The sequence below is a fragment of the Alosa sapidissima genome, chromosome 12, assembly GCF_018492685.1.
Source record: "Alosa sapidissima isolate fAloSap1 chromosome 12, fAloSap1.pri, whole genome shotgun sequence".
NCBI classification, from domain to species: Eukaryota; Metazoa; Chordata; class Actinopteri; order Clupeiformes; family Clupeidae; genus Alosa; species Alosa sapidissima.
The window spans coordinates 14,807,701-14,818,966 of NC_055968.1; the positions used below are offsets into that span (position 1 = coordinate 14,807,701).

An 11,266-nucleotide genomic window follows, 5' to 3' on the forward strand; every position below is an offset into this window, starting at 1 on the left:
CACACACACCCACACCCACACACATAAACATAAATTTGTACACGCACACATGCACACAATTCAAGAATTTTTCCCGTCATCTACTCCCTGAATTTTTGGTCATTGATACCCGGGACACCGAACCACCGGGGTACATGGAATTTGGTGGGTATGTAGCCCCACTAGACTTTTACGGAAAAATTTCATTTCGTCCCAGGGGGTTCAGTAGGATTAAAAGAAAGCCAAAATAAATATTCATCATCATCATGGCTGCATTTTCAGTATTGGCGAGAAGTAGTCGTGTGTCCACTAGATGGCGCATCGTTGCAGTGAGACGTAATTTTGTTGGACGTTAAAAGTGGGTTGGAAAAAAACAATGGACGCTTCATACAAGGACTGTAATTTACCGCAGCGAACATCTAATAAGGATAGGACTATGTTCACATGAAGTGTAATTCCCATTTCTTCTTGAAGCCGAAATAAATCTCAGGATGTTTATCGGACATGCTTGGTTTTTACTGCAGGTGCGTTAATCTTGTAATATCAATAAGGACCTAGGTAATGTTACCGTTAGCGTTGGTTGAGTGATGGAGGCATTTGATTTATTGCATTTGTAGAAAACTATAAATGCGGTTATACCAAGCAAATGTATAGCAGCACTGTTTGTATCTTTCGACTGTCATTAATTGCACGTGCTACAAAATCATTCTGTGCAATGGAAGATTTACCAACGTTACACCGGTCTGATACAGTTTTGCCTATACATGCGTGAGACTGAGACGCCTGTTTATTTTGTTTTAAGTGCGTGCATGGTGTGAGAGGGGAATCGATGTGCTTTGATTACAGCTTGGTAGTTGTAGTCTTGTGAAATTAAAAAGCACGTGTGTGTGAAGTATCCAAACAATGACACCTTCATTTCATTATGGCTGCTTTAGCAACACACCTTAAGCTACTGTGTAGTGGGTCCCATTTAGAAGTGGCTACTTCATTCGCGCTTTCCTTGACTCATGGAGCTGCTTGAATGTTATTACAATTTTTCGCCACGATATGACAGTTTAAGTCCGCTTGATACTGTAAGGCGTAAGCCATTGGTTTCCAAAGGAGATTTTATTTGTGTCGCCAGCATAGCCTATTGGCAATTTATGTTGTAAATAGGCCTACCTTATAATCCTACCTGTAGCTTAGGGAAGCTAGCTTTCTATTAGGATCTAGTTTGTTATTTACCGTTTTGTCATAACTCCCTGATGCATTTTTGCATTTAGAATAACCAGAGCGTGTATATCTCAATCGGAAAATTAAACAATATCGGGTGCCTATGGACTAGGCTGGGTGAACCCAGCCTGATCTGCCCGCTATTTATTTTTTGATTTCTTAAAAGATTGAGCTTGGTCTGATGAAAGCCAGACTAGCCATGGACCTCAGTTAAACAATGCAAGGGAACATGAATCAGCCTATATTTTCACTAACAATAACGGACAAAAGCTCTTCAACTTTGGCCCGTTAAAGTGTGTATGAACAGTCTAGCGACGCATTTCATCAAGGCCCATTTGGACATGTCAGTTATTTGCACCACTGGTTAGATGTAAAACAGCATTTCGTTTCAGACTAGGCTACTGTTACTTAATTTGTGCATTAACAATAACGTTTCAGACTAGGCCTACTGTTACTTAATTTGTGCATTGACAATAAAGTATTACATGAACTAAAGATGACTAAAATCTTATGTAGAAGAAGAAACATTCACAAAAAATCCATCCATCCAAAAATGACCTTTGTTTTTGATAGCTGCTGAAAACGGCATGGAACTGACAGAGATGTTTTTGTTTAAAAATAAATAAATAAATAACATTATGCTGATACCTTTTGCTTTTCCCAAATACAATGTAGCCTACAGGTGTAAGTGACCTTTCATCAATCCAGTTGCAATGGATGAACTGTGATGAACTGCCCTACTTGTGATTGTTTAGAGATTGTAAAGGTTTTATAACAATGCTACATCTTCTTTGGCTATTCTACAATCTATTCACCTTTTCAGCACCAGTAGGCTACTTTCTGTGCAGCCGCACACACACACTCAGGCATGCCAAACAAGCATACACAAAAGTTTCAAGAGTGGGGGATGGAGTAAAATATGGAGACAAATTGAAGTGTGATTTATTTTCGCGGAACGGCTGTACAGGACTGAGCGGCGGTCATATTTTGTACCGCTATGCGGTACATCTAGTTAGTGTCACAGTCAACAGACCCAGTTGAGTGCACCTGGTGATTCAGCATGTAACGATAAAGAAGGATTTATGCATGTGTTAATTTTTTTATTATTGGGCAAACAAGATATTCCGTGTCATAGTGAAGATGTAAGGATGCAGAATATAACACAAGATGCCGTTACAACACAGTTAATGCTCAACCGGAAAAACAAACAGGTAGCCCATTGTTAAGCATCCCATTTGAGCCTATGAGCTTCCCATTGCCTTATGAGCTTACCATGGTTTGTAAACTTGGAAATAGTAGCACAACCGTTTGCCCAGCATTTCTCCTCACTTTGTGAGCAATGATCTTTTTCTTTCGTTGTTGCTAATGTTTTATATTTCCTCTGTTTCTCATATTGTAGACCTATGTTGATTACATGTCCAGATTGTATGAAAGGGAAATCAAAGACTTCTTTGAAGGTGCCAAAATCAAAATGGCTGGCACTACCAAGGAGGCGAAGGGGAAGTTCGGTAAGGATTTTAAAATGTGTGTGTGTGCGCGCGTGTGTGTATGTCTGTTCACTTTGAAAGTATTTGTGTGTAGTCCCCCTGCTATGACATAAAGAACCCACTATAATGTGTCATCAGACGCTTTATGTTTGTGTGCTTTATGTAGCCATAAGTGGTATGAGTCAGTGTGTTTTTCTTTTCTTTTAACATATGACACATTGTTGTTCATCGTCTCATGCAGTCCATGTCTGTACTTTTAGTTATAAATGCTGCAGTGTACTTATGTCTGTGTTAGTGAGTGAGACAGTAAGGCAGCTGTCTGTGTGCACTGTGCTACATGTCTGTAGCTGGGCTTCCATACAACGATTTATTGTGCTTTTTGAATATTTAAATCCTAAAGAAATCTTGACTTGAAACGTTTGAAATGCGCATAATGGCTTTCAAAGCAAATAAAGTCCAATTGATTGACCAGAGGAGGGTGGATTAGCTCACGATTTGCTAAAGAGGTAATGCGACCGAGGTTGATAGCAACAGGTTTTAATTGCATTAAATTGCATTCGTTGCAATTTTATTAGCCATTTCCATAAACATTGCCTTTAAACTTTAACAAACTCTAGTTTGTATCGGACAGCTGTTCATAGATCCTCCTTTGATTTGGAGTTTCCATTTACATAACACAGCAGATGGAGGTGCTCTTTTTTTGTGATTTTACTTTACTTTATTTATTTATTTATTTATTTTACAAATTGTTCTAAAACCATGCGACTGAGTGGGATGGAACCCCAGCTGATGTGTCTGTCTGTGTCTGTGCATTGTGCTGTGCTGACATGCCCCGCTTGGCTGCGATCAGGAGGCTACATGTATTGGAAATCTAGAATAGGAACGGAAGTGGGAGTAAAGTTGCAATATGTTGTTTTTGTTGTCAAAACAATTCTCAATAAGTTGGACACTGTACGATGATAAAAGGCCAAATCTCACAACGCCTGAGTACATCGCATAAATTGTATACATTATATACATTATATACATTTATTATAAATCTAAACCTACCTAAATATTCTCCTTTTCTCAATGCAAACTTGATATTGCAACTTTGAATACATGTAGCATTCAGATTTTTTTTTACACAGGTTTCATTTAGACAGATATAACCATTACATTTGATATGGCTCTCTCATACCCACACCCAATGTTTCTGTAATGCCACAACAGAAAAACCAATACATCCTTCAGCTGTCTGCAACCGTTTTACTTGGTGTTTGTTTTCACCTGCACTTTTTAAACAACTCTCTATCTCCCCCTGCTGGTAAGCTTTAGAATGGCAGAAGGTTTATTCTCTGCATGCTGTATTCAGAATTTCCAGTGCATCTTTCTTTTTTTATTATTACCCCTAAAACTCTGAGGAAAGCAACCTTTTTGGCCACTGCAGCGCATGTCAGTGTTCGACCTATGACCTATAACCTTTTGACGTGTGTGTACCCCCCCCCCCCCCCCACCCCTTGCCTACCTACCCCTTGCCACCCACCCTTCCCCTCACTGCATGCCCTATGCCTAACGAGTCTCTGTCTCTGGTGCCTGCCTTTTCTAACCTTCTGCCAGCCACGCTTCCGCGGAAAGAGAGTGCTCTCAAACAGGAGGTCGAAAGTAAGTACCACACACAAGCACGCTTCTCTCTCACACAGACATATATACACACACACACACACACACACTTTTCACACACACACACACATACATACACAGGCTTCTGAACACACAAGCATGGTAAATAGTTACCGGTTTGATAAACACATTTAAATTCATCTTTACCCCTTGAATTGATGGTACCAAAGGCAAATCGACTTCACTGGAGGGCTCTTACTGTAATTGCTTATTTTCTAGACATCACAGTTAGTTATCACAGAAATGCAGAACATAACTGTCGTATATGCTTTATGTATTTGTCTCTGCACCACACCAAATGCGCAGACTTTAGCCTGTAGAATTAGCCAGTGCTGCCAAACAAACATGAAATCACACACTGAAGTGTTTGTCTGTCTGTGAGACACCATAGATATTACTCACGGACAAAGTCTAGCTGGTGCATACTATTTATCTATGTAGAATAAGAAACCATCCCATACACCACAGGTTTACCAAATATAAGCATAAGCAAACCAATTCTAAACACTCTGGGCACTTCCTGTCTTTGATAACCAGATCAAAGGGCATGCTCTTAGCACATGTGGCTCAGCTGTCAGGCACAGGGTTCAGTCACGTGAATGGCAGACTAACATCAAAACACCTATGAACGTCAGGCTCTGTTTGCTTTCAACTATTGGCAGATCCATAGAACACATCTCTACTCTATTGTCTTATTGATTTTAATTGTAATGATATAATTATCTATTAACATAGTCGTTGCTTGCTTCTTTTGGTGATAGATGTTGATGATGAATAAACATGATGAATAGCCTACTGCAACAGTTGATTGCAAATGGAGGGCGTATTTTCAAAGGTGTTTTCAATTAATTTGGTCATAAAGACTGAGCTAGCAAGATCAGACAATGCTAGGACAAGCCTGGCTTTATCTGTTATCTTATATTTCTTAATTCTACTCTTGTGAAACCCACCTTCCGGGCTTCTCTCAGAGTGTGACTTGAGTTGTTGTTCTTCCCCACCCACGGCGTGGCGAGCCTGCACGGCAGTTCGGGTAAGCTGACGGGCTCCACATCGAGCCTGAACAAGCTGGCAGTGCAGAGCTCCAGCAGCCGCCGCTCCCAGTCCTCCTCCCTGCTGGACATGGGCAACATGTCCGCCTCCGACCTGGACGTAGCCGACAGGACTAAGTTTGACAAGGTAAACATACCATGCCGTGGCTTTGGTCTTTCTACCAGGTTTTCATACACGTGTGTGTGTGTGTGTGTGTGTGTGTGTGTGTGTGTGTGTGTGTGCCCCCCCATATTTGGGTCCAGAACTACAGTACCAGTTGCTAAGCATCCTTATTCTGAACATGTCTCCTCATGAGTGGAAACTGTCTGATATCTGTGAGTCAGTGACAATATATGAGTCAGTGTTTTCACGGAGGCCATAAAGTGAATCAGTGTGTTCTGTGATGCACTCTGCCCACACTGTCCACTCCTCCCTGCAGATCTTTGAGCAGGTCCTCAGCGAGTTGGAACCTCTGTGTCTGGCCGAGCAGGACTTCATCATCAAATTCTTCAAGCTGCAACAGCAGGTTCCCCTGGCCCAGGTGTGTGTCTGTTTCGTTTTGTCTGTCTGTCTGTGTGTGTGTGCATGTGCAAATACGGGAGTGCATTCCTGCGTGTGCGTGTGTGTGTGTGTGTCTGACTTGCATTTCTGGAAATGAGAATGATTTAGGCATTAGTGTGTCCCCAAATTATAACCAATAATATTCCTCATTCGCACCACCATACGGCTCTTCTTCAGGCCGAGGTTGATGACACCGATGGAAGCGCTTCCTCCAGGGCCTCTGCCAATGAGCACAGGCACTCCATCTCATCGGAGTGAGTAACACGTACACACACACAGGAACACATTTTCGCACACATGTACGCATACACACAGAGGCACGCTTGTGCACACATATCTGACGCCAAAGTGCCTCAGTCAGTTGCAGCCACCTCTAAGGCCGTTTGACTAGACACACACACACACACACACACACACACACACACAGCTGGTCCTCATCACATATTATCTCCACACTTGGCCCAGCAAAATGGGATCCCACTTCCTTATGTCTCTGCTGGGTTCAGAACAGCACATATGTCTCCTCATATGTTTCCTGTTGTTGTCTTTCTCTGTTCTCGCTGGGGCGGTTAGCACAGCTTATCAAGGCTATCACTCTGGACTGCTGCCAGCTGTGTGTGCTGTGTACTACTTCTGTGTCAAACTAGACCATTATCTTTATGTTTATGTTTACTTATTCCAAAGTGAAATACAGCAATCACTGCTTTTGATGCTATTTAAATTTCATCTTTGTGTGTGTGTGTGTGTGTGTGTGTGTGTGTGTGTGTGTGTGTGGTGGGGGGGTGTTCCTACCTACCTGTGGTTTCTGCAACTGCTCCTCGTAATGCAACCTCTCCTCCACCAGGCGAGACATGGTGCGCCTGATGATGAACAAGATCTTCCAGAGCATTGAGACGGAGCTGAACAGCCTCATCGCACTAGGCGACAAGATGGACAGCTTCCACTCGCTCTACATGCTGGTGAAGATGAGCCACCACGTGTGGACGGCCGAGAACGTGGACCCGGCCTCCTACCTCAGCACCACGCTGGGCAATGTGCTGGTCACTGTCAAGAGGAACTTCGACAAGTGCATTGTGAGTCTCCTCTCCGTGTCCCTGCAGCATCGGGTCAATTAACAGGCTTTTGGCTGTATGGCTTAAGTGCAGACCAGTGCCACATATCCTCTTTTTACGATTTTTTTAAATTGTAAGCTTCATTGACCTTGACTGCAAAGCGCTTTGGTTGTTTTTTTTTTAAATGTGGTATATATAAATAGATATGACTTCACTTGACACACAGTGTGCAGTTGAAAACGTGCTGGAGTTCTCAGTTCTCTAAAGACAAACCTATAGCCTTCGCTTATTTGTGTATTTGTTTATTTGTTGACTTTATTATTCACATTCCCATTCGCAGTGTGCAAGTGTGCTAGTCCTCCTGGGGTGACGTTAGTCTTTATTCTTGAACTCATTAGAAGTACCATTACACTGGATGACTGGAGCTACCTCCCGATGCAATGTGTGGTTACATTCCATGCCAGCATAGCATCTATTTTGACACCATTAGTCCTTGCTGTCTTGTCAGGGTTTTCTTTCCTCTCCTCCTCAGCAATTGCAGATCAGGCAGATGGAGGAGGTGAAGATCTCGAAGAAGAGCAAGGTCGGCATCCTGCCCTTCGTCACGGGCTTCGAGGAGTTCGCCGAGCTGGCCGAGACCATTTTCCGAAACGCCGAGCGGCGAGGCGACCTGGACAAGGCCTACAGCAAGCTGATTAGAGCGGTCTTCCTGAATGGTGAGGAGGCTGGGCATTCATGGCAGAGCTGGACCGAGCTAAGCATATTCTCTAAGATTGGATATATTATTCATTATGTCATTTCACACCTATTTAAGTGCACAGTGTAACATCTGTAAGTCAAGTACAGTGATTCAGCTGAAAACGATCAACAGTCACATTTGCACACGTACTGTGCTGCTCCCATATGGACTAAATATTTTTACTAGAAAAAATAAACCTACTGGTTCTCAGCAGCATCGTAGGGTTTCGATTGAGATCTTTTGCATGTCTTGACCACCCTGGCGTGTGTGTGTGTGTTTGTGTGTGTGTTTGTGTGTGTGTGTGTGTGTGGGGGGCGCCCTGCAGTGGAGAAGGTGGCCAACGAGAGCCAGAAGACCCCGCGGGACGTGGTGATGATGGAGAACTTCCACCACATCTTCTCCACGCTGTCGCGCCTCAAGATCTCGTGCCTGGAGTCGGAGCGGCGCGAGGCCAAGCACAAGTACACCGAGCACCTGCAGTCCTACGTCATCACCTCACTGGGACAACCACTGGAGAAACTCAACGTAAGACAGAGACAGAGACAGAGACAGAGACAGAGACAGAGACAGAGACAGAGACAGAGAGAGAGAGACAGAGAGAGAGAGAGAGGGAAGGGGAGATGTAGAAAAGAGACAATGAGAGAAAAACAAGGGAGGGAGGGGAAGATTAGCAACATCACAATCTGGTTGCCATTGCACACAGTTGAACATTGTTGAGTACAGATGTTTTACTTGGTGTACTGAGATGTACATAGATATGGGCTATGTGATTAGGTTTAAGGAGTAAGGCTAATATTCGCCAGTGTGGTGGTGTACAAAACAGTTCTGTTATGTGATAAGATAAGACTTTATTAACAGCCAGGGAAGATGGGTCCAGCAATAATAATATTGAATATTAAATAATAAACTATTGAAAAGAAGAGAATAGTGCACACAGCATAAATAATAACAGTGCAGTGCTTTATGACAGTGGTATTATAGAGCCTAAATAATAACAGTGCAGTGCTTTATGACAGTGGTATTATAGAGCCTAAATAATAACAGTGCTTCATGACAGTGGTATTATAGAGCCTAGATTATAACAGTGCAGTGCTTTATGACAGTAGTATTATAGAGCCTAAATTATAACAGTGCTTCATGACAGTGGCATTATAGAGCCTAGATAATAACAGTGCAGTGCTTTATGACAGTGGTATTATAGAGCCTGATGGCAGATGGAATGAAAGACCTGCGGTAGCATTCCTTCTTACAAAATGGATGGTTGACAAATATAAAGGCCTAGTGTCTCATTGGAGTATTATATATGGAGTGACTGTTTTCTGTGTTGATTGCTGGTGTGTGTTTACAGCACTTCTTTGAGGGGGTGGAGGGGCGTGTGGCTCAGGGGGTGCGTGAGGAGGAGGTGAGCTATCAGCTGGCCTTCAGCAAGCAGGAGCTGCGGAAGGTCATCAAGGAGTACCCCGGCAAAGAGGTGAAGAAGGGTCTGGACAACCTCTACAAGAAGGTGGACAAACACCTGTGTGAGGAGGAGAGCTTGCTGCAGGTGAGTTCAGGGGACGTTTAGTCACTTAGTTCCCGAGTCTGAATGTAATAAGTCCCTGTGCACACTGACTTCTCCGTTGGGCGGGTTCCATTTGATGCATTTAGTTTAAAGGTATTGCTTGTCAATGCTATTGATTGTCTTAAACCAAACCTTTCATAAATTAAAGCGAAACTCTCACCAAAATGCACACAGGGTTCACTAAAAAGAAAGATTCTGGACAACTCACTTCTTGAATAGCAAGATGGCGGCGAGCAGAAAAACCATGAAAGTGTTTTAAAACCTTTCTTTTAGTAAACGCTGTGTACACAAACAATGTTCTCAATGATTGAGTTCATGTGTAGAGACACTGGTGATACTTCGATCAAAGTTTCATGTTGTGTCGACCCTTCTTAGTGTTTAAAAAAATAGAGATTTTGATGCGATCATGCATCAAAATAGTGCCCCTAGGACTCCCATTCAAAAGACCATTTGATCTGAAAACGACAATACGGTCAAGCTTAAAAGTGGCTCTTCGGACGAAATTATGCTTTTAAATGAAAGTTTGACTCCGGTACATTGACAAAAAAAAAAAACCTAGTTTGTATTTTGGCAAGAGTTACACTTTAACTTCTGTCTGTCTGCCTACTTAGTGGTTACACCACACCGCTTGCTTTTCTGCACAAGCAACACTGTGCATGCACTTCTATTTTTGCGATAACGTTCTCAAACTTGGACCCTTGAGGTGAAGGCTTAAGACATTTGTGTGTGTTATTTTTGTGATGTGTTCCTTTGCTTTGGGTGAATTCAATTATACAGGAAATTCCATGTCAGATACTGTATGTAACTTGTGGTGGGGGTTGCTGTAATGTCTCTTTTCTCCATTAGGTGGTGTGGCACTCCATGCAGGATGAGTTCATCCGGCAGTACAAGCACTTTGAAGGGCTGATCGGCCGCTGCTACCCCGGCTCTGGAATAACCATGGACTTCACCATTCAGGACATGCTGGAGTACTTCTCTAGCATCGCACAGTCTCACTAAATCTCACTAAGTCTCTTTCTCTCTCTCACACACAGAAACATACACAGTTCTCTCTCTCTCTCTCTCTCTCTCTCTCTCTCTCTCTCTCTCTCTCTCTCTGTCTTCCTCATGTATTGCATAACACATACAGAACACGCTCAATGCAAACACAGAATGGTGTGACCTTGAACCTCCTGTAAAGAAATGGAAGGATACAGGTTGATATGAGTTAGACTGTAAGTACTCTACTACATCTGCCTTGTATATACTTCAGTGTCTAATGAGTTTCCTGCTTTAGAACCCATTGTGTAAATTACTGAAATGTTGTTGATGACCGTTAAATTTTTGTTTTGAGTTAACATTGATTGAACCCAAAATCTCTTGCAAACTGACTGAAAATGAGTGTGTGCTTATGTGTGTGTGTGTGTGTGTGTGTGTGTGTTACATTGGAACACTAGATTTGTTCTTTCATCACTGCAGGAAAAATGCTTCAGCGTTCATTTTTTGTCACAAACTCTTCAGTTGATCGTATGGTTACTGATATTATTGTATCTTGGTGTGCCTGCACTGTAAATCAGGAAATGGACTTCATCTGCAAATCTCTCTAAAGTGACTGATTAAATATTGCTTATTCTGGTTACATCTTTTGCTTAGTTTTGTTATATGACCCTATGTGCTATTGCTAAACAAAATAATGCCAAATGTCAAATAAATAATGTCATATTTGTCTGTAATTTGTTATTGAGAGTTGTATTTTATTGCTGGTAGCATTTGTATTACATAAAATGTGGATATTATTCAAAAATAGTATATGTTTGAAATAGTTTAAGGAGTTGGGATGTTCTGCTTTTAAGAAGCCATAGTTTGAGCAGGCTGAACATTTTATCTTTTAAGACAACAGAATATCAATAGGTATTTGCACAATGTATTGAAAAACTCCGTGTTTTGGTTTTATAATTATAACAGATTTTAGTTTTGAGATGTCAAGACAAACTTTGCGATTTGG

The 11,266-nt window shown here is 42.1% G+C and overlaps 1 protein-coding gene across 6 annotated transcripts in view; it reads left to right on the forward strand.

Annotated features, from left to right (window-relative positions):
- The window catches only part of exoc1 (exocyst complex component 1), a 26,590-nt gene extending 15,596 nt beyond the window's left edge, over positions 1 to 10,994 (forward strand). For 4 of the 6 annotated variants that reach the window (XM_042056967.1, XM_042056971.1, XM_042056969.1 and 1 more), the window contains 10 exons: positions 2,591 to 2,699; positions 4,278 to 4,322; positions 5,344 to 5,516; positions 5,809 to 5,910; positions 6,108 to 6,184; positions 6,775 to 7,003; positions 7,515 to 7,698; positions 8,047 to 8,246; positions 9,070 to 9,264; positions 10,129 to 10,994. In XM_042056967.1, coding sequence (XP_041912901.1) covers positions 2,591 to 2,699; positions 4,278 to 4,322; positions 5,344 to 5,516; positions 5,809 to 5,910; positions 6,108 to 6,184; positions 6,775 to 7,003; positions 7,515 to 7,698; positions 8,047 to 8,246; positions 9,070 to 9,264; positions 10,129 to 10,281 — 1,467 coding nt within the window. In that variant the 3' untranslated portion in view covers positions 10,282 to 10,994. Of the gene's footprint in view, positions 1 to 2,590; positions 2,700 to 4,277; positions 4,323 to 5,341; positions 5,517 to 5,808; positions 5,911 to 6,107; positions 6,185 to 6,774; positions 7,004 to 7,514; positions 7,699 to 8,046; positions 8,247 to 9,069; positions 9,265 to 10,128 lie in introns of all 6 variants that reach the window. The other 2 variants (XM_042056968.1, XM_042056970.1) reach the window with 2 other exon arrangements.
- The last annotated feature ends 272 nt before the right edge of the window (positions 10,995 to 11,266 follow it).